We start from the raw sequence: 24,185 nt of genomic DNA, 5'->3' as shown, positions 1-24,185 counted from the left end.
GGAGGCTGCACATGAACACAGGAGGCCCAAGCGAAGGATGGTGCAGAGTGAGTGCAAGAAGTCCATTGGGATTTATTAAAGCTACATGCGACCTTCCCTGCTGGCTTCCCCATTGCCTTTGCTTGTGGGAAGCTGGCAGGGAAGGTTGTAAATAGTATAAGTGAAACCAATTGCCAATCACCCAAATCATTGCAAGGGTTTTGCAATGGCCAAAAGTTGACCCTAGTTAAAAGTGCCAGTCCTTCAGCACCGTCCCAACTTTGAATGATCACTGAGTGAGTGGTTGGTAAGTAAGGACTACCTGTATTGTACTAGAGATAAAAAAAAATCTTCTTGATGTTTCCTTCAAGGTTAGATAGTTGATGCACATTTCAGTATAAACTGAAGGTTGTGTGAATCTTCCCCTTTCTCAGTTTTGCATGAAATACAATCAGTCAAGAATATCAGGTTGACTTTTGACAAAATAAAAATCCTACTTCTAAAGGAATACAGAGGTTTACAATAATAGGATGAAAAGTAGATTGGAATATACTGATACATCACACAGTATAGTTTTCTTTTTTAATAACTGCAATGAAATGACCTCAGCTTATACAATTAAAATGGAGGAGTTAGGATTTTGTAGTCAGGTTTTGATTCAGTAAAATAAAACATTTTAAATTCTAAGCATAATGTTTCTTTGCATCATGAGTTGAAATTCTAAGGTTAATAATCATAATTAAGAATCTGATTTCTTATTCTTAATCTAGAACTTGAATTCAACTCAGTGCATGAATTCAGCAACTACAGCTGCATCTCACAATTGTAGGCTTATCCAATATTTGAAATCAGACCATAATAATATCATCATAGTTCTTATATGAGAGAAAAGAGGTAATACTATAAGTTGATTTTATGCTACATGAAAAAATAGTTTACCAATAATAATTGCTAATTGCTAATATACAGTGTGATTAATATTCTATTTTATGTCTTTAATTAGGATAGTCCCCATGTGTAAAGTTAGAAAAATTTAAACATCTGACTCTATTCCTGGGTGCCTATGCTATGGTTTTCATCCATATAAATCTCATAAAAGCATTCAAAAGCCTAAACAGGAGACAAATGGAAAGAAGAAAACTGCATTTTGCTTTTCTGAGTGCCATAAAAAAGTCCTTCATTTTCTTCCATAAAACCAACTTGAAATGTCATCTACTCTACCTGTGGGGAAAAATGCATGCGCAGCAAACTGCTGTGCTTCCCCCCCCACAAACCTCATAACCTTTTGATACCCTTTGTCCCAGTGAAGCAGCCAGAAGGTCATACCCTTTTGACTTAATGCCTCAGCTACCTAAACAGATAATATGCTTAAGTTCCTTCCTATCTCTTCCTGTCTTCGTTAGTTCCTTCTGCTTTTATTTCCATGTATTTGTTCTTACCTGGTCTTTGACCAGGTAATGTGTTACTAGAAAATAGTTGCTTATATGAAGGAATTTTCCAATGAAGAAACTTTATGTCAGCATCTAATGGTTAACCTTTTGAATGTAAAATATCAGCATTTAATGGTAAAGCCTATGTATGTAACAAGTATATAAGAAACAATAAACTCAGAGTTTGTCAAGCTGTGTCCTGCAGCTTCAAACCTCTGCTCAAGACATGCCTGTGTCTTTTTCTTAGCGTCTTACATCTGGCGCCCGAACAGGGACAGCCCCCCCCCTGGAGCAACTAGGACAGTCCCCCCTTCCGAGGGAGCAACAGACAACATACTTACCAGCGTCTGGAATAGACCCCTAAGTGCACTTTCATCCTATGGGACCCCGCAGTGGGTCCCATAGGATCTATCTCAGCACCAGCAGAAACATGTACAGGAACTCCGATTCCTGTTACACAAATCAGGTGTGAAAGCGCCTGAGGCAGACATAAGGAAGCTGGTGGATGAGGTAGGGATACATTCCCCTTGATATCCTAAGCGCTGGACGCTTAGGTTACAAGATGGGGAAAAGATAGGGCATACTTTACATCTTGAATCTCGGGCTCTAGTACAGGTATTACATCAATGGCATCAGTGCCATCAAGCAGTGGGAAAATTTGGCTCAGATGCTTTAGCAGGGCAACAATTAACTACAAGCCCCACACCTGATTAGGATCAAGTAAAAACTGTGCCTCCGAAAGCATCTTTAATTGGATTTTCAGCTCCTTCTGAAGAGGCTAATTCTTTTGCCTCCTTATAGCCATCATACACCCACATAAGGAAAATATTAGAGGAACAATCTTAAACTAGAAAAAATATATATGGGGAATTGTCAAGAGAAATTTAAAGAAACAAATTAAAATGTACTCCTCTGCAATGTGTTTTGAACAATTGGGATTTTTGAAACTTCAAGTAGCTGTTAAGTTTAACCCTATCAAACAATGTCTGGTAGTGCTTTGTGTTGATGTGTAGAAGTATAAATAATATTTAACAAGACAACATTGAAAAACTTTGTAAGCCTCTGGTTGGCTAGTTTATCTGATAACAACTAAAGCCACGGAAGAAAAAGAAAAGAAAATTCAAAGAACTGAAAGCAAGTTTTTTTTCTTCCCCTTTCCCCCTTTTAATCTAGCTCTATTCAATTCCCCTTTGTCAGAGGTGAGGAGAGGAGGCTGCTACTTTTCCCTCACCCTTCACACCTTCAATATTCCTTTTAGTCTTTCCCCAATGTCTTTTGAAGTTGCTGGGATAAATTGGAAGTAACCATAAATGTTTCCCTCCTTTTTAATTAAAAGGGGAGGCCTGTTTTAGCCTCAAACCCCAAATTGATGTGCGTTTTCTTTATGTATTTGTGTATATATGTTTGTCTGTGTTCTGTGTTATTTTCAAGACTTGGAAGAGGGTCAAAACCCTCTCTGATAACATCACACAAAAAGGCCTTATTTAAAAATAAATAGTTTGCCTGGAGAAAGTATGAAATGAAATATTTGTATGTGGACTTGTTTATACAAGCAGTTAGAATGAAAATGAATGAATTAATTTGTTGATACCTAAGTGTGTGTGTTAGCCCTCAAACCCCACCCCCCATACACTCTCTCCCAAGCTGTGAAAGAAATAATAAACTGCAGATTTTATTGTTGTAAAAGTAAATTGAAAAGCAATAGTAAGTGTTTGCATGAGAAGAGTCCCATGGAGAATGTGTGAAAGAATTTATGGAAAATGCATGTGAAGGAGAGAAAACTATTTTTTAGTGGTGAGAAGTTTGTAACAAAAAATTTTCCTGTCTCTTTTGTTTTTCAACTGGCTGTGTTGCTTTAAGAGCAAGAGAGACAGAAAGAAGGGTGGGAACTGTTCATTTTAAACTTTTTTTCCTCTCTGCTTAGAATTCCGGTTTGCGAATGAAGATGAAATTTAATGCCCAGTCTTGCAGTTTCAGATTACAAAGTTTTACTTGAAAGAGGAGACAGTAATTGTTGGACAATTTTTTTTGGGGGGGGGGGGAATTGTTGAGTTTAAATTGTTTAGTTAGACCTATATATCTATCAGCCAAAAGAAATGACTCTGAATTGTTTCGTTTAAAATTTGTAAATGTTTAACCTACTTAATGGAAATTTGTTTCCATCTGAATGGTATTTGATTAACTTGGAATTTGATTTATTGACCAAAGGAAAAGAACCTGGAGATCTCATTGTAGTTCCACTTGCAGCATTTACCACAGTTGAGCAAATTAAGTACTTGAGTGCTCAATTTGTGGACAGAATTCCACATAAGAATTGTCACTTAACACTTTTGATATTTCTTACTAGTAAGCTACTTACAGGAGTATTAGCTGTATTAGAAGTGCAAAAAGTATATTGTATTGAATGGCTTTACTTATCCCATCCCAAAATGTTTTATCTTTTATCCAGGATGTTGCTGAAATAATAACCTTAGGACACAATCGAGCTTGCCCTTGAAATGGGACTGATTTAATTAATATTGTCCTTCCTATCCCAAATTTGATTTTCAATTTTATTTTCAGAATAACTTATCTTTTCAGTGCTGACTATATAGGCTGTATTTCATATCATCTGCCTACACTGCAGTGCAATTCTCATCACAACGCTCAGAATTATCTGCTGCTATTTTAGCTTTCCACACCTTTTCTCAACAGACTTTTAACTTAATCTCAGATTCTCATTATGTGTGCCAACTTATTTTTAATTTTCCAGGTGCTTACATCATGCCCAGGATCAACCCCAATCCTATGGCTTTGTTTTTAACTTTACTGCAGCTATCCTTTGTTTGTCACATTTGTATCAGTCCTTTAAGGACTGCCTTCACAAACAAATAAAAAAGGAGGGATCAAGGGTACCTAATTTGGCATGGATAACTGGTCAAATCCTAATAACTTTAAATCAGCTAAATATTTCTTTTCAAAAAACTACTGCCTACCAGCGTCACTTTCATCAGAAAGTATGTTATCGGCAATTGCCTGATAAAACCTGGTTAGGTCCAATTCCCTTACTAACTTGAGGGCAAGGCTATGCTGCTGTGCTTGCTCCTACAGGCCCTCTCTGGATTCCAGCCCAGTGTGTGCGACCAGCCAAAGATGTCATGGCATCAAGTCCAGAACCCAATACTGGAAATGAAGCAGGTGACTCTTCACACAGCACAATATCCCTTTCTCTCTCACCATCGCAGTTGACCAACAACCTAAGGCGATGTGAAAAACCTAACATCCAAAGCACAGATGGTTTTGCGGCAACAGGGAAAAGAACCTACACAAGAGAATTTATGCGCTGCCATATTTGTGGTTTTGACTGCAAATTCCTTAGTCATTCTTTGCCTCTCTTTCCTTCTTAATTGTTGTGTGGGGGCTCAAGCTCTTCCACCTCATCCTTTAGAATCACGGATGAAATATAATATTTGGGTGCAATTAGCTAATGTCACACAAGTGACAGACTTTTGTCTTTCTGAATCATATGATATGGAAAATCTACTCTCTACCTGTCTTATACTTTTGTGTGTTCCAGCTTCAGTTTTAAAAAAATTATACTGGTTTAAGCAATTTTCTATCAGACAATGAATTTCATTATGCAACTATGTCAAACTGGGGTCCTGTCTCTTATATGCTATCCTTTGATGCTATTGTTTTGCATATACCAATTGTAGCTGTGCCTACAAATCTTACTTGTGCAAAAATTGTCAACTGTACTACTTCACCTAAAAAACTTCATTGTATACATGTCAGTCAAAGAATTTTAAATTGTACCTCCTTTCAAGAGGTATCCTTTAATTATGCACATATATGGTTATTCAATGTCTTTTTTTCTCTACTTTCAATTTTCCATACTAAACTACATTAACTTACCTCAGGAACAAGTTATGTTTTGTATAAACAAATGCAAAGTTATAATGTCCTCACTAATAAAATAGAGAAGAGTGAGATGTGGGGAAAAATGCATGTGCAGCAAACTGCCATGCTTTCCCCTCCACAACCCTCATAACCTTTTGATACCTGATACCCTTTGTCCCAGTGAAGCAGCCAGAAGGTCATACCCTTTTGACTTAATGCCTCAGCTACCTAAACAGATAATATGCTTAAGTTCCTTCCTATCTCTTCCTGTCTTTGTTAGTTCCTTCTGCTTTTATTTCCCTGTATTTGTTCTTATCTGGTCTTTGACCAGGTAATGTGTTACTAGAAAATAGTTGCTTATATGAAGGAATTTTCCAATGAAGAAACTTTATGTCAGCATCTAATGGTTAAACTTATGAATGTAAAATGTCAGCATTTAATGGTAAAGCCTATGTATATAACAAGTATATAAGAAGCAATAAACTCAGAGTTTGTCAAGCTGTGTCCTGCAGCTTCAAACCTCTGCTCGAGACATGCCTGTGTCTTTTTCTTAGCGTCTTACACCTACCTACTGTCTGAAGTAATCTTGAAAAGCATTCAGTTTCTCTGGATGTTACTACTAATTAATAATTGCAATATCTGTGTTGGGCATATTTGGGCAAGCTAATGTTAAAAAAGGAAGACAACAATATTATTTCTTTTTTAGGAATTCCTTTTTAGGAAACCCCACATATTATCAAATGATAAAAGACAAAAATCAGAGGTTTTGCAAAGCTTCCCTTGTCTATTGAAATAGGGCATAAATATTCAATTAATTTCAGAAGAATATGAGCAAGATATTTCCAATGATTTACATTTTAACTATATTTTAAATTTCATAAATCAACTTGTATATTCCTTATATAATCATTTTGCTTTGAACAGAAGTAATGTTGGTCAGTATGTCACTCCACTGCAGTATCAGGATGCTACTAGAGCCGTGGTGGCGCAATGGTTAGAATGCAGGCTAATTCAGCTCACTGCCAGGAGTCTGATCCTCACTGGCTCAAGATTGGTAAGGATCCGAGGTCAGTAAAATGGGGACCCAGATTGTTGGGGGCACTATGCTGACTCTGTAAACCGTTTGGAGACTGCTGTAAAGCACTATAAAACAGTATATAAGTCTAAGTGCTATTCCTACTCATTTCTATTATAGCAATTAAGATAAAAATCACAAACCACGTGACATACCTTTGGTACTTTTCTTTAAAATCCAGCAACATAGTTTTGAGTCATTCAAATAACAGTTTTAAATGCGTTCAAGTATTTGTAAGAGTTACAGAGCAAGTCCTGTGCCAACATAAAGCTATACAATTTTTTAAAAAGACAAGACGGAATGTCATGCAAACTGATTCTAACTCCAGATACATGGAAGCAAGTTTACATCCAAAGATATGTGTCTAAGATAATCATAGCATAGGTAGTCCTTGCTTAACAATCATTTATTCAGTGACTGTTTGAAGTCATGATGACACTGAATGGAAATTCTGGTCCCAGTTAGGGTTGTTAAGCAAGGATAACCTGCACTTACTGTGAAAATAAAGTATTTCATGTAGATAACCCCGTAGCAGTCAGTTTATAATATGCTGTCATTACAAAAATTAGAATTTGCATAACTTTCCAGAAATTGCTGTTTCATTTCAGTAATGTTCTTTTGCATGTTGGACTTCAACAGACTGTATTCTTAACATCATTACTGCAGTTTATGCAAATCATTGATCCACAGGAGGCACAACCTCATTTCTATGAATCCTCTTCATTTATTGATTTAAATCACAGTGATGGAACTGGCACCAGATTTACCCTGAATAAATGCAATATAGAACTTGATTCTAGGATCTACAATCAAGCCACATATTCCACAACAAATCCCCACTAAGTCAGAATACGTAATGTTTGGTAAGATAGACAGAAATACAGTTTTTTAAATGAGCAAGTTATAATATTGAATATAAAGAAAGGGGGAACACGTCCCCTTATTTTTTTCAAATAAGCAATTTGTGTCAAAACAGAAATATAATAGTTGAAACTGAAAAAGTTTGCACTCTAATGTTCTAATGTTACCTGTCAGCAGTGCTTTTTTCCTAAAAAAAAAAAAAAAAAGGTGCTGGAACTCACACATGTCATACAACCTGCCTTGTCTACCCTACAAGGTTCCATCCAAAAAAGGTGCCGGAACTCTATTCTGGGCATTCTATGAGAAAAAAAGCCCTGGCTGTCTGTATGCTGCTATTAAAGTATTAATATACTGTATTTTAGGATTTCCAAGGCACACTGCAATATTGGCAATATTGTTCCCAAGTATTGTAGAAGTAAGAAAAGTAAGCTTCAGTAATCTGTGGGCTCATTATCCTAGAGACTAAAAGGATACCAACAGAACAAAAAAATTAGATTCCTAATAAGTATTTATATAAATTACCAGTTTGTATTACTAGCATCTATCAGAAGCAATACCATTTTATATTTATTTAACAACAACTGTATCAGGTTTCCCAATTCAATATTTTATTTTCTCTCTAGAAACATGTTAAGGCTGAAATTTTATGCATTTTTTATCTGGGATTAAGTTCCAATGCATACAACAAGAATTAATCCTATCATATACACACAAGTGCATATATATACACATGTGTGCACAAACATACAACTGCACAGTAAAATATTTCCCAGATCATAAATCTGAAGGAATATGGTAGCATGTTTTCAGATTTCATTAAAAGGTATACACTTTCATGAGCTGCAGTTTATTTCATTAGCCTTCATAAAGTTCATGAAAGCTTATGCATATTAATAACATGTGTTAGTCTGCAAAAGTGAACCCAGACTCCATATGATTTTTGGATCTCATAGATTACTATAGATCTCTCCTACAGTTTTCTTAAATCAATCAACCCTTATCACAATTTATTATTTTTTTCCATTTTCCTGCAGGCACAATAGCTCATTTAAAATTTTCATTGTGGCTCTTTAAAAATGCAACAACTACAGATATGTATTAATGCAATAGTTTTTCATTGTAACTCTCAGCTATACTTGAATTTCAAGCAAAAACATATTTTAAACCTGATTTTTAGAAATTATATTTTAGACTTAAGGCCTACTGAATTAAATTAACTAATTTTCCAAATAAATATGAATTATTCTCTATAGTTTAATAACCATAGTTCTAACTCCAATTATTCCCTAACTATGCTTTATTATCTTCTGTGAATCACCTTGCTAGTAAATCTCATAAAGTATATGGTAGTTCATTTTTCTGTAAACAATTGGTCATGTGTAGCTAACATAATTTGGCAGGTTCTAGACTTTATGCATGTGGTCCAACTGATGAGCCATTTAGTTTGGTTTTGCTCTTAAAAATAGTTTTCTTGTTTAGAATTCGTGTTAAAGTTCCTCCTTTCTTTTGAGTACCATCAGATCTGGGTTGCTGTAGGTAGGAGAGATCATTATGTGATTGGCTCATTCCTGGGTCTTTTTTATGGTGTCTTCGGAGAAAAAATAACTTTGCACTCTTTTTTAATATTCTACCTGCAACAATGAAAATATATAGTTAGCTTCACAAATCAACTTTATTCGAAACACTAAAGTTCCCTAAACTATGGCAATTGAGTGCTCTATAACTATACTGGATTGCCTCTGTTTCATAAATGTTGGTCAGGGTTGATGTGGACTGTAATCCCCATTCACAACCCCGATGGGAGATACACATACCCAGTGATATGCTATACATTTTCTAAGTGTGCCCAAAGCTCAATAATATTGCCTTCCCTTTAAACACAAGAGTGATTAGAGCAGCTTCTGGCACTCTAAAAAGGTTTGGACTGGAATTCCAAAGATGCCTAGAACAGACGTGGGGAACTGTGGCCCCTTTATGACTTTTGGACTTCAACTCCCAGAATTCCTGAGCCAGCATAGCTGCCTTGGGAATTCTGGGGGCTGAAGTCCACAAATCAAAAAAGGGCCACAATTCCCCACCCCCGTTTTAGAAAATGCCTAACTGGAGAAGGCTATACCATTGATACCCCTTTAAGAGAAAAGGTTCATACCTTTGGACTTCTTCACAGTTTCAGATTCTGAGATGCTTACAGAGCTCCCTGATATCTTATCACAGTCTTGGTCTAGTAGTGCATTGTTGTGCCATTGATGGTGACTGTCATCTAAGGTCCATGCACCATGGCTGTGTTCCTGGGGTTCTTCAAGGGCAGATATCGTTTCAGAGGCAGCTAGTGATACTTTTTCATCTGAAGGGGATTGTGCAAGACACCCTTCAACACTAAAAGTATCATCTTGTTTACAGGAGCCATCCATGGCTGCTGCATAGCCCATCATGAGTGCAGTTTTGCTGTCCTGAGATAAATTAGTCTGAAATATGAAAAACAAATACCGCAGCCAGAACATTATTGGTTTGGAATAAAATTAGGATCAAAAATAATTTTTAGGTATGCTTAGATATTTGTGGCAATGTTCCACCACACACACTTGGACATGCTGTGGATATAAAAGGTGGGCTTCCTTTAATTTCATAACCATGTTTATTTTTCCCTATGTTCTTCCTACTGTTTAAAATGACTTTTAAAGTAAAATTTAATACAAATATTTCTTTTATAAAATCATATATAATGGGGCAGGGAACCTATTTGGAAATACACACCCATAGATCTTTAGTCACTGGGGGATGAAATAGAAATGGTTAAAATCTGCTTGATTTCTTGGTCTTCTTGTATAAACCATCAAATGGTACAGCATCTCTTAGGAATTGGCTCTTGCCTCTTTAAGCATTTTTCCCTGTTCTTTTTCTTCTCATCCGCAGCATGTGACCCTTTTCTCTCTAGGGCCTACCTAACATTTTGCCCAAGATCATTTCTCCTTTGGTTCTCAGCTATAGCCACCCATTTCCTCTCTTTCTTCAATGGCCTTTTCTTCTTCCCCACATCTTTTGTCATACACACTCATTTCTGAATTCATTGCCCATTCTCGTCTTTTAAATATCTATATTTGGGCTCTACATGTCTTAGTGTAGCACAACTTGGGATCTCTTCTAACTTATGTGGCTACTCCTATGAAAAATTTCCAAGGCCAAATTATCCTTTCATATCCAGCACAAAATCCTGGTATGTTTGAACTAATTCTACTTTGTTTATTTGTGTCAGAAGCATCACAATTAAATTAAGGCATACTATACAACATAATTTTTAATATAAAATACAAAATTAAAATATGTACAAATTAAATAGGAACTAGCAATATTACGTTTTGTTGCACTGCCATGAGGTCCTCAAGTGTACACTGGTCAGGACACAAGGAGCAGGTATACTGTACATATGACATGAAAGAAGCCTCCCCAAAGAATGTATGTTGTTAACATATTCGGGCGTCCCCTAGGCAACAGCTTATAGCTGGATAATCCTTTCAATCCAGAAGCATCCAAAGTATATGAGGTGATCATTTCCTTCTGTGACATTAATTCTACTAGAGACATTATTCTTTCAGAAGCCAGGATATTTTTGACAGTAGTAGCCAATGACTGCCGGGAGTATCTTTAATGTCACCAAACTGCCATGGGTATTACATCACATATTTCAATAACAAAATTAGAAGCTGGTTTTGTGCAGGCCTGAAAAAAATACTTTCTCTTCACTTCTAGACAAATTTTAATTAATTAACTCATTACATTTATACACTACCTGAGTCTAATGACTATGATTTTTACCCTAAGTATCATACAGAGAAACACAAATTATTGTTTTTGTTTTTACCGCATGACATGAAAAACTTTAGCAACAATTAATGTAATATTTCTGACGCTTGCAGTATTCAGAAGAAATGTCTTTTCTTCTCTGGGAAACCATGTCTTAGTCTAAACATTCAACTTCAAAATAGCATATAGACTCAGTGGGGAGTTTTTTTAAAAGAAGTTTTAGTAGAAAAAATACCTGATCTTGAATTCATTAAATAAAAAACAGTCATGATTATTTTGTACCTTTGAAATCCCTGATATTATGATGGTGCTTTTTTTTCTGGGAGATTTGAACTTTTGCTTTGCAGATTCACTGAGCTGTTGAATGGCTACTTCAGCCACAGGATCTGTGCCATTCAACACCAGTAACTCTGCCAAAATAAATACATAAATAAGAAAAATGACTAGATAAAAAAATAAAGTGCACAATACAGAATCAAGCAGAAATGCCTTAGTACAAAGGTATTGTTTTGTATAAATTAAAATTCAATACTTTAAAAACTAAACAAATATTTTTCCATTGCTTTGCATTTCAAGAAACAGTTCTGAAAATTTTGCTTGCATTTCACCAATATTTAATTCAAAGTTTAAGTATACATGTAATCAAAATACATTATTTGAATAGTATAGGTTATGTGATAAACAGCTTCATATCAAATTAGTCCTAAGTGTTTCAGAGGCAGATTTGCTTTTCAGGTTCTATCAACTGGTTTCTTGTAACTAAATACCAGTGATTAGAAGCAGCACTCATTGAAATGGAATGCATGTTTTTCTGTAGTTTTTCCTTTTTTAAAACACTGATAAAAAAGAATAGATACAATCAATGCATTTATTATTACTCCCTGATTTCAGTGTGGTTAGTAGCTCAAAAAATGTAAGAAATAATTAGAAATAGAGGCAGAAATTCCTGTCTTTATGACATATCATAATCTGCTTAAAAGAAAAAAATTAGCACATGATAAATTCAGGAGAAATCCCACAGAATCTCTTTATTGTCAAAGGAGCAGACTGGAGTAGTAATACTTTCTTAATACTTCATAGAAGATGCCCACTGATATTTCATATTTCCTATGGCATTATCATAACTATAACTCTCTTAGTGGAAGATTATAATGTGGTAGAAAATGCAGTGAACTTTTAGCATGTTTTCTTCATAAAAGCAAGAATGAGCAGCTAGATATTCCTTTCCAATTCAAATTGCTCAATTTCTATGCCTCTGTTAAGTTTAAGTATTATTGTTCACCTTGGCACGTATGGCAGACATGGAAATCAGGCTTATCATTATTCTGTATGAAGTAAGTCATTGTATCAAACAGGCATTTTTTGGGGGGGGGGACTAACTTAACCTAGTTTCTTACAATTCAAAATCAGTTGTAAAACTGACCCTAAAAACCATCACATGCAAGCTGAATGTTTCAGTTTATTAGAGTCCCACTGTCTGAAGATTGTCCCATGCCTCTCTAAAGAAAATACAAACTCACCAGTATCTGAGGAAGATAATGCCTTGCTTACTGAAACATTCTGACAATGGATTGCTTGAATGGATAAATCCTTTTCAATCCTTTTCAGTTTAGCAGGACTTTGAACTGGTGAAACTGCTAGATAAAACAGCATGATTATTGTTTCATTTATACATTACAAAAGACAAACCCAGCAAAACATTCACTTTTTGCAAATAGATAATATATTAAATACATAGAACTGATCAGTTACTATACTAAGCCATACTGTTGATTGTTTGCTTTTGACTTAGCTTAAAGCAGTGTATGAATCCATTTATTGAAATATATACAGCATGATGTGCATATGGTGGTTCATTCAACAAACCACAATTAAGCAAATTATTGCTACTGTAATGTATGATTCCAATCTATCACCTACTTCATTTCAGGGGTTTTTTTTAATTATGCTTTCTGGGATACAAACATATACTGTCTAGAAATTCAAGAGACAGATAACCATTTATAAGACAGTCAGACCACAGAGTTACTGTTTGTAATTCTTTCTCATAGCATAGAATTTTCACTCTTATTTTTGTTTTCACAGTACAACATGTAACATCTATTTGTTTTGTACAGCATAGTTAATTTACTATCATGCTTGGAACGGATTTTAAACATCTTTAAAATAGACTTATGTATCAGAAGTAATAACTAGCTTATTACTACTACTAGCTACTACTGTAGTCCTGTATTTTATTTATTACTGCAATATAATTTTACCTGCATAGTTAATCATTAATAAAGCAGGAAGGGAAATTTTTCTCTCTTCTGCAATCTTACATGTGCCTTGAAGATTTGCCTGTGGTGTTGGGCAACTCTCCCAAACAGAATTAGCAAAGAAACTGAATGATGTTGGATTTTGCTTAATCATCTGAAGCCTATTTTTTCCAATATTTAACTTGCAAGACTATGCAAATAGGTGCACAAAACAAAGAAACATGATTCCTCCTTTTTGTTCACTGCATTTATGTGAAACAGGATTTTCATGGTGTGAAAGAAGCAAGCGCAGAAGCCAAAACACTGATCCCATTAAAAATCTTTTGTGCAAAGAAAGAAAGAAGTAATCAATCACTTCTTTTATATGCATAAGTAAAGTGGTTGTTACAAGGTAACATGTAAGGCTATTTAAGGTTCATAACTATTTTTTATTGATTCAAAGGTTGAACATTTTTAAAATTACATAAAGTAATCTAATCACTTTTTTCATTCTAAAAAAAATTCCTCTTTTTTAAGAACTAGCATGCATGTTATCTCTCAGTATCTTCAGTCCCAGAACGTTCCACAGCCAAATAGGTTTGAAAAGTAATGAGTCAATCCAAGTTGTATCCTGTCTTTCATCTTACAAATTTGTCTTAAAAGGTCAGGTTCTTAGAGCAAGGTAGACTTCCTCTTGGATTCTCACCTGAGTGCAGAATAGATGATCTCCCTTCCACTAAAGTCTTGGCTTTCACAGCAGTTACAGTAGTGACCACAGTCCCACAAGGCATCACAGTTCGATCCTTTTCTACTTTTGCAACAGGAAGCTTGGCAGGCACCTGCAGTGATTTTGCTTCTGAAGGTTCCATGTATAAGAACTAAAGAAAGAGAAGTTTACTTGGCATCTTAAAATAAGGATAGTTGAACATATATCTTCTGTTTTGTGGGAAAAAGGAATTCCAAAAACCTGTAAGAGTCAACATAGTCCCACTCTTTTTTTTTAAAAAAATATCATGTACAAAAAGATGGCCTCTGATCGGCTTGAGATGGGGGTAACTTTACTGTTGGGTCTACATTTTACCACTGTATGCATAATAAGTCAAATGAGTTGGGCCAGGATATATTCAAGAAAAGAAAATTCAGGTAATTTTAAACTTTGTACCTCTGCAGAGACAGATCCTATTGCAGAGCTATTATTGCTGAATTGGCTGTTTAATGCAAAACTTTGCAGTCCAGAAGGCTGTTTCCTGAATAAATCCAAAGGAACACTAGCAGAAACAGAAGAGTTACCTGAATAAAACAGAAGCAATTTATTAAAATTTTCAGTACTGAAAATTATGATGAGAACAAGCTTTAAATATTTTGGGACATATTATATTAAAATATAATTATCTTGAAAGTAAAGCAAAAAAGAAATTACTATTTCTACTGTACCATTTATGACTTCATAAGGAAGTCACTCAGGAAGTAGATATTGGGGCTCTTGAGTCCTGCCATTTATGTTTAGATCCATATCCCTCCTGATTGATTAAGGCCACCTTGGAGACATGTCCCACCTCTTTTAAAGAAAGTGGTGGTTCATCTTCTCCTCAAGAGGCCATTCAACAATACCGGAAAAATTTTTGTCCAATCTTTAATCTTTTCTTTTTAGAGATTATTGAAATGGTGGTAGGCTTTGCAGCTTCAAAGGAGCACGAAAGAAACAGATTTCCAGGATTACTTTCATTTGGGTATCAAGCCATATTATCAGGATCACTTAATGGATAATGTCTGCAGGCTTGTGGTGGGGCAGTGGATCTGTACTAGGCCTTCTTGATCCCACAACAGTCTTCAGTATCATTGAGTATGGTATCCTTCTGAACAGACTTAGGAAGCTGGAAGTGCAGAGCACAGTTTTATGATAGTTCTCCTTTTTTAAATTGGTTCCAGTTCTGGTGGGGCAGAGAGGACCAGCCCTAATCCTATTTTGCAAGTTCCTGAGGCCTAATTCCCAATTTAACATCTATATGAAACAATTGACGACGAATCTATTGGCAGAGAATCAACAGCATGTTTAGTTATACATCTTTGCCCATGTTCTATATAGGCTTCTGGGTGCAATTCAAGATTCTGTTTGTCATTTTTAAAGCCTTGCATTGCATAAAGTCAAGTTACTAGTGGTTACTAGTTACCCCAGTGGTTTTTGTTCATTTCTCCTCAGCTGTCAGGACCGCTTTGTGAAACAATAGCTATTATATACCGCTTCATAATGCTTTACAGCCCTCTGTAAGCAAGTTACAGAGTCAGCATATTGCCCTCAACAATTTGGGTCCTCATTAAGCCGACCTCGGAAGAATGGAAGGCTGAGTCAACCTTGAGCCATTCAGAATCGAACTCCTGGAGTGAGCAGTGTGTTAGCCTGCAGTGCTGCATTCTAACCACTACACCACCACAGTAGGACCAAGGATGCTTCTCTGTCATTATGCTTGTCCCATGGAATAGCCTCCTTCCCGAGATCCAGACAGCCCTGAATCTGTTGACCTTCTGGAAAGCCTTGAAGGCCTTTTCCTCAGGTATTAGGGCTAGGATAATAATAGAGGGCAGCATATGTGTTTTGCTTTTTTACTGTTAATCACACACACAAGAGAAGGCTCATTGATTTTTAATTTGGTATTTCCTTGTGGCTTTTATTATATTTTTGTAAGTTGCTCAGAGTTACCTTATTATGATTTGCAGCCATATAAATCTGCTAAATAGTTGTGACCATGTGGTACTTAATGGCTGGGTGATCCTTTTTTTTCTGAAGCTAAACGGGTTAGTCATTAGATAGTTAAACAAGATCTCGGGTTTCACTGTTTGCTTAGTGATCACTGAGGAAAGAATGGCTGGAGAAATGACACCTGGGCTTCTATGGTATTCAGCAGTTTCTCCTGCTGCACTCACTGGGCATTCTCCTCAGTTTTACAAACACGGAACATAAGTTAAAGCACCTCTTTGGAAAGAATAGGTCTCTACAATACTTACCATCCAATTCCCCATTTTCCACAATGTTGATTTGCAGCTCTTTTGATTTGGCATTTAATTCACTGCGAACAAAGAAAACGTTTAGTTAACAAAGCATTCAGCTTTATTAACAATTAATCATCAATAAACTTACTGAAGTACTGGAACTCAATGCTAGCATCATTTCACTAATTCAGTAAGTTTATCAATGTTTAATTTGTAGTATTTAAATTAAGTTAACTATAAAGAAGGTGTAGCTTTGTATTCAGCTGTTTCTATTTCTGTGGTTGGAATCTGCAATCATATTCCCACTCCTCCAGTAATAGGAATCACTGAACTCAGTAGAACTTACTTCTGAGTAGGTTTGCATAGGATTGCACTGATGTGAACTATTGAAAAAGACTTCAGTCAAACAGGAGTATATAGAAACAAAGAGCATATTCTGTCCATCTAAAATTCAGCCATAATTTATTATTTATTTATTTATAAAATTTATAGGCTGCCCATCTTACCATAGGGTAACTCTGGGAGGCTTACAGTTACATATACAGTTAAAAACATAGAAGGACATTAAAACCAAGGAAACATGGGGAGGGTGGGCATGGAGTGGGGGGGAGGTGTGATCTGTTATTAATCAACCACCTCCATTGCGCTCTTCCCGCACTTGGGCCCCAAGCGACTGCACAGCCATGTCTTTAGGCCCTTATGAAAAGATTGGGGTTGGGGTCAACCTTACATCAGAGGGCAAGATCTTTCAGAGGGCAGGAGCAACAGCAGAGAAGACCCTCATCCTGGACCCCACCAGCCAGAATAATTGGGCTGATAGGACCTGCAGCAGGCCTCCTCTGCCAGCACAAGTGGTACGGACCACTCCCAGTGGAGTGAGACAGTCCCTCAAGTAACCTGGGGCCATGCCATGAAGGGCTTTAAAGGTGATCACCAACACCTTCAATTGCACCTGGAAACAGACTGGCAACCAATGCAGCTCGCGGAGCAGTAGTGTTAGAGGGGTCATTTTGGGGCCCTGAAAAGTACCAACTGTAGCTTCTGAATGCTCTTCCAGAGTAGCCCCATGTAGAGCACATTACAACAGTTCAGCCGATGACTAGAAATTGAACGACTGAGTGTAGGGAATCCTGATCCAGGAAAGGCCGCAACTGGTGCATAACATGAAGTTGTGCAAAGGCTGTCCTAGCTGTGACTGCCACCTGTTCCTCAAACAGGAATCACGAGTCCAGGAGAATCCCCAAGTTGCAGATTGGGTCTTTCTGGGGCAGTGCCACCCATCCAGACTCAAAGATGACAAAGTTCTGGATCCCGGAGCCCCACATACCCAAAGCCATTCAGTCTTCAGTTGAAGTCTATTGTCTCCCATCCAGGCCCCCACAGCCTCCAGGCGCTGCAAGATGGTGGCCACAGCATCACTTGGGTCACCAAAAGTGGCAATATAGAGTTGGATGTCAATAGATACCTCAACCCTTGGTGACGGATAATCTCACCCAGTGGTTTCATGTAGATGTTGAAAAGGAGTGATACACCACAAAATAGCACCTGAGGGTTGAACCTCTCACTCCCTATCAATACTGATTGGGACCTGCCATGAAGAAAGGAGCCAAACCAGCACAGAACTGTGCCACCCACCCCCATCCCGTGCACACTTACAGCTATTATTCTATCCCATCCCAAAATTCAATATAGATTCCAGACAGCAGCAGCAAATTAGACCAAGAAATGGTCAAAGATTCAAACAGCATACAACAAAAGAAATGTAAAATCCTGCCCTGTCCCCATGCTACAATATTTGCCAGTGTGTGATCTGGGTGTATAACTGACATTCCAGAAGAATCAAAAATAAGGATGCGATCATACCCCTTATTCTTCATGCTATGCTATGTACTACCGTATATAGGCTTTCAGCCTCAGAAAACTAATAAGATTTTTCCTATTAGGAGGATAAAAAAAAATTAGGGAATTGTTTTCTACCACACTTGTAAAAGTATTACAAGGAGTACTTACAAAATAAATTCCTCTTTCCAAGAAAGGTCCATGGGATAATTGGCAAAAGAGGTACAACATTTCTGCAAAGGGTCATTGAGTTGAACTACACAGATGGGGTTAATGATACCTGTAATAAGGGAAATAGAAAAAAAATAAACTTAAATAAAACAAGACTTTCTTACTTGATGTGCAGCTACATAAAAAAATGGCTTTATGCATTTCAAATTAGTGGGTTAATGGAATGTAAGTTCTTATCCATATAAGAACTTCTGCTGTGCTTGGAAGATTTTAAATAATGAATGTAAACATGTACCAACACATAAATACTGCAGTGTTTACTATCTGTGTGATGACCAAATAGAAGTAAACTGGTGGAGATATCGAAAGCTTGAGATGTCTCTTATGTGCAAAAGAGTGATTTATTCTTTTATGACAAAAAAAATGGACTGAGAAAAAAAAACTCAATAAGGCAGGACAAGAAGCAACAGATGGAAACTAATCAAGGAGAGAAGCAACCTAGAACTAAGGAGAAACTTCCTAACAGTTAGAACAATTAACCAGTGGAACAACCTGCCTCCAGAAGCAATGAATGCTCCAACACTGGAAGTTTTTAAGAAGAGACTGGACAGCCATTTGTCTGAAATGGTGTAGGGTTTCCTGCCTGAGCAGGGGGTTGGACTAGATGACCTCCAAGGTACCTTCCAACTTTATTATTATTATTATAAAATTATTTAAGAAGTCAAAGCCATTATTAGCCAGTCATGCACACCTTCATTAAGAAAAAAATAGCCAAACCACATTTTAAACCAACCAAAATCTAGTTCAAAGATTAATTCAATCAAAACAGGACCAAAATTTAGAAAGCAGGAGGAAAACACAGTAAAGAATGTAGAAGCAATGTGGGTAGACTACTTGTCTTCCTTAATGCTCATCTTCCCTGAATTCCCTGAAGGAAGTATGCAAGCACAGGCTCGTAAAGGCTTACAAAACCTGATGGACAAGTTATGTACTCACCCCTTTAAACACATATTGCATGACTTAGTACTTGAAGTTTGACCACTTGATGTTATAGCATATAGCACTTGGAAGAATTGCAATGTTTGGCATGAATAACATTTGGAAGAGTAAAACCTCAGAACCAAATGCAGGTAATGCAATAATTTTTCCAACTGCTGCTTATGTCTGTGAAACCTGAACTCTAAAAAAGGCAGATTGGAGAAAGATGGGCACCTTTGGACTGTGGTGCTGGAGGCAACAATTAGGTATCCCACGGACTGCAAAGGTAGCAAAGGCATCCTACACTGAACCTCACCAACAATATCATTTGAAGTCAAGATTGCCAAACAGAGGCTGTCGTATTTTGGTCATGTCATGAGAGCTAAGTCACTCGAAAAGCCAGTCATGCTGGGAATCATCAGCAGAAAAGGGAGAAAAGGTTGCCCTAGTACCTGCTGGCTGGACACTACAAAAGATGACATTGGGATGACTATGATGGATCTGAAGGAGGTAATGCGAGACAGGGGCATGGGGAATGCTGATTCATACAGGGGCCGAGGGTCAGACATGACTGAATGGCTGATGATAATGATATTATGAGCTGTCTGAATGTTTGACTCTTGTGAGGTATGTTCAAGATAGTATTTGGCTAGCAGAACTGTCTCACCAATTTAACTCTGTACATTCTTTATGCCTGTAGTCCTATTACAATCACAAAAGGCCATCGCTCACAGAGAGATCAACAAGTGTTCATATAAATTAAGAAGCCTCAATATATAAAGATTAGAAGAGTATAGCAAAGATATTATTGCAGATTTGTACATTATACTTGTTAGCACATGCCAATTCTAAAAGAAAGAATATGAAAAGTTTATCTCATATAAGAATATGTAGATGGCCTTGAACTCTTTCCTATTCCCCCTTCTATAAACATTAAGAACTGCTTAAAAAAAATCTTTGCACTTGATTTGCAATGATATTAAATTCTTTATAATAAGAAATTCACAGCCAACTGATTCAAATACAAATTACCCTGTTTTGAATGAAATGTTTGAAATGGTCCATTTTAGACTCAAAACAGTGGATTCATATTTGAGCCAGAGGCATTTTGCACTTGAAATAGGGTGCTTTGCATTCCAAACATTTTGCATGTTCTAATTTACAATATTAAAGTATAGAGATCTCTGGGTGTGCATTATCCATCACTTCTCAATGGAAACTGGGCCATACAATATTGTAAAGAGCAAGCTCAAATTCCTGAAACAACAGACCTCTGGGTATGAATTTGAATTCTGCAAAGATGTTATGAAATATTTCCCACAAAGGCCAAAAAAAGGATACATATCAGGTGCCGACATAGAAAAAAAAATATTTATAAAAATTCTTGATACTTGAAACAGGATAGAGAACAGAAATTAAAACCAGTCAATAATGCTATGCATTCCTGATTAAAATGCCTCCTTTTCCTTGTTTATAGAATCTACTTTAATCTACTGATTGCAATTAAACCAGAATATATATTATACAATTCAGGAGGGTACAGGGAGAACAAAGTATAAATTATTATACCTGCAATATTATGATTGGTGAGTGTTACTTTGATGTTTTTCATGAGCAGTTTTAGTTCATGAGCCCTTGGAGGCTTAGGAGGACTAGCACCCTGAGGAATGGCCCCTACATTCTGTCAATAGGAAGCAAAAAATAAATAGCTTCATTAGAGATAAATGTGCAATAAATAATGCTGTTCTCATACATTAAATCTCAACATCAACAAGCATTGTATAGGCACATGAATCATTTATGTAGACTCAGCTGAGGTATTAAATTATGAAAATCTTTCAACAGGAAGTATGAAAAAGGAGCCAAAGCAGCAATGAGCAAATCCATTAATTTAAATAAAACTATACCTGTGTTCCTTTTATATCAGTAGATCTTGTACTCAGAATCATAACAGGTGATGTACAACTGATGAGATTCTGCAACACACTTTTAAATGTTTCTAATACAGTGCATGTCCCAAGAGTCTCATCCTACAAAGAGAAAAACGGTGGCATCGCTTTTAAAACTTTGACGAGCATATAGGAGAAAACTTTCAAGATTGTATTCAGCATGCTGCTTGGCTCATTGATTCAAAATACAGCATCATCTACTCTACAAATTCTACATTGCGAAATCATTTTACCCTCCAATACTTGAAGAAGAATGAGCTCAGATTAAAATAAATAGTACATGTAGAGGTAGACAAATGTATACAGATGTGAGATCACTTCATGTACTTTATCTAATTTGTGCATCATGGAGAAATGAAGACCATGATATAGAAGATATAAGCAGGCAAAATGGAAAATGCTAACGCATCTCAGTGACAATGCATCAAACATAATAGTTATGAAAGCCAGACAGCAAAACATCAAATTGCAAACGATTAAACACTTATTATTTATTTAGCATATCATGAAAACATGACAAAGAGAAGTAAATATATGCACATAATCCATGTAATTATACACAAAACTTTTACGGCAGTGGCCTCATAAGTGGATGTCTAATCTAGCTATCCAGGCAATTGCCTCTGGTATTGCTTCATGGGTCTTCTACAAGAGCCATCAAATTTGGTTCCTCAGAGTATTTATTTTATATCTGAATATTGGGAAGGTTACTGAGATGTTGAATGGTCACTAATATATAGATTAGATTACACCCAACTGTACTTTTCCTTTCCATTATATTTTTCATCGAGAACAATAAACAAAGCATATCTGAAAAGCTCAGGAGTATCTTCAGCCCACACTTGGCCAACAATTGGTTAAAACTACATTAATTAGACAGACAGACAGAAAAGACATGCCTCACTTTTGGAGGAAATGAAACGTGGCTGCAGGGAAAAGAGAGAATCAGTTCTTTTGATGGGGATCATTAGGAGAAAGAGGCTAATGAGTTGACTGGCTTCATGACACTAATTTTAAAGAGTGCTTTGAGTAAATATTGTCAGTTGCATTCAATTAATCCAGTAATTTTTCAAAAGTCAGCTCCGAAGATAAGTAATGTACATTAACCAAAATTCAATGAACACTCACTGCCTGACTAGTTTTAGAGGGCTCCTTATAACTTTTTTAAAAGTGCCAATTCACAGAGCTCACCAAGATTGAAATTACCTGCTGACATTTAATTTACACTATGTAAAATTTTCTTGCTTTGTTTTTTAACAAAGGTGAATTTTTAATGCAAAGTTTAGGCATGAATTATAAATATTTAATCAGGAAATTTAATTACAGAATATTGTCTCAATAAAGTCAATAGAACACATTTCAGCATTATCAGTGTCCATATAAATGCTATTCCATTCACTCTGTGGCATTGTGCCATCTATATCCATCTATAGCAGCTTTTCACAAGTTGGTGCCCCCTCCCACTGTGAATTCAGGGAGTTGTAATTTCATTGAATGGAGGAGTGGGATGCCCACTATGTAGAACTACTGATTTTTATTCATAAATACAATTTATGAATAAATAGCCAATTTTATAGGTCTTTCATGGCCCTGTCTTTTTTTAATTCCTGAATGTTCAACAGGGTATACAGTAATTATCTTCAATTCATAAATCATAGTTAGTGCTTAGGAAGCACAAAGCATTTGAACCTTAAGAATGACTTTTTTTTTTTAAAGGGAGAATCTGTTAAAGCCTCCCTCCAGCAATAGAGACCTCCAGCAATATTTTGAATTCTGTCCAATAAACAACTGGAGAGAAAAAAAAAACAGCCTTTCTTGTTACCATCAATATAGCTTTAAAAATCCTGTGTAAAAATCCAGCTGTTATATACAGTGAAAATAGTAATTTCCAAGGAAATAGTAGTAAAGTAGTTATGTATACCGAAGTTTGCTGTTGTTGTCTATCCCAGTGGCAAATACTAAGAGGCTTTATAGACTATTATTGCAATTGTTTTTAGAAGTAGCAGCATATAATTACTCTTGCAAAACTTACAGCCACCTGTAATTGTCATCCTTTCAAAAGGCTGTCACATTACACACATAGTATGCCAGAAACCTTGCTCCTAATTATATTTACTTAGAAGCCAGTCCTTTGGATTGTAGAATCAAAGGGCTAGTGATTTAGAGAAGGGATAAGGAAATGTTTAGAATTATATATTTAAATCTGCTATAGTTACATATAAGAAAATGACAACATACTTACTTTTTTCACATTAGTAGGTTTGACTTCAATATTTGTTTCAGAGGAGTAGATGAATGACCACCTGATCTGGATGTCTTCCTCTTTGGATTTTGCTGAAAGTTTTAGCTGTTGATAATGATAGTTTATTAAGGATTGTTATTTCTATTTTGCAAAATTAAGCAGGTGTTAATGCCAGTTGCAGTTTTATATAAATTGCAGTTCAGCATGAGGTACAGAATCTTTCTTGTTTGAAATTTTTAAATTATGTTGGGTATATAAATTCAGATAGAAATCTGATGTAAACACATATACACACACTCCCTGCAAAGACTTTGGGCCTCAATTCCCAGCAATTCCAGGCAACTTGGCAATAGTAAACAATTATGCAAGTTGTAGTTTAAAATTCTTGAAGAACAGCAGATTGATTATCCTAGTTATGGATGTTCACTCTCTGTAATCAAAATGCTATCTAGTACATGCACAGTTCAGTGAACTATAACCACCTTTGGGATCAATTAGTCCTCAGTTTTCATAATTGATCACGCTAGCTGGACAATCTTTGGTTGGTGACTCAAAATTCTGGGAGTTTGATCCTAGCATCTCTTTCCCAGCCCCAGACTGGGAAAGCTACAAACCCCATAATTGGTATAGGACAAACTGATTAGTAAGTGCTTAGCATTTTGACATAATTTCTGATGGGTATGCATTAGAATTTAACAAATTTAAAATGTAAATGCCAAGCATCCACTGATCAGTTTGTCCTACACTAACTATAAA

General features: G+C 36.2%; 1 protein-coding gene across 2 annotated transcripts in view; it reads right to left on the bottom strand.

Moving 5' to 3' along the window:
- Positions 1–6,515: 6,515 nt before the first annotated feature.
- The window catches only part of C2CD2 (C2 calcium dependent domain containing 2), a 31,298-nt gene continuing 13,628 nt past the window's right edge, over positions 6,516–24,185 (bottom strand). The window contains exons 4-14 of one of the 2 annotated variants that reach the window (XM_039369152.1): positions 23,430–23,534; positions 21,146–21,268; positions 20,808–20,919; positions 18,261–18,369; positions 16,266–16,327; positions 14,425–14,552; positions 13,969–14,140; positions 12,546–12,662; positions 11,308–11,435; positions 9,374–9,689; positions 6,516–8,855 (exon numbers count right to left, since the gene is read on the bottom strand). In XM_039369152.1, coding sequence (XP_039225086.1) covers positions 8,635–8,855; positions 9,374–9,689; positions 11,308–11,435; positions 12,546–12,662; positions 13,969–14,140; positions 14,425–14,552; positions 16,266–16,327; positions 18,261–18,369; positions 20,808–20,919; positions 21,146–21,268; positions 23,430–23,534 — 1,593 coding nt within the window. In that variant the 3' untranslated portion in view covers positions 6,516–8,634. The remainder of the gene's footprint in view (positions 8,856–9,373; positions 9,690–11,307; positions 11,436–12,545; positions 12,663–13,968; positions 14,141–14,424; positions 14,553–16,265; positions 16,328–18,260; positions 18,370–20,807; positions 20,920–21,145; positions 21,269–23,429; positions 23,535–24,185) is intronic. The other variant, XM_039369158.1, reaches the window with a different exon arrangement.

This window comes from Crotalus tigris, unplaced genomic scaffold (assembly GCF_016545835.1).
Source record: "Crotalus tigris isolate CLP2741 ecotype Arizona unplaced genomic scaffold, ASM1654583v1 scf7180000017601.7605149639:7615979, whole genome shotgun sequence".
NCBI lineage: Eukaryota > Metazoa > Chordata > Lepidosauria > Squamata > Viperidae > Crotalus > Crotalus tigris.
The sequence above is the reverse complement of the archived record's forward strand: the minus strand, read 5'-3'. Positions and strand labels throughout refer to the sequence as shown.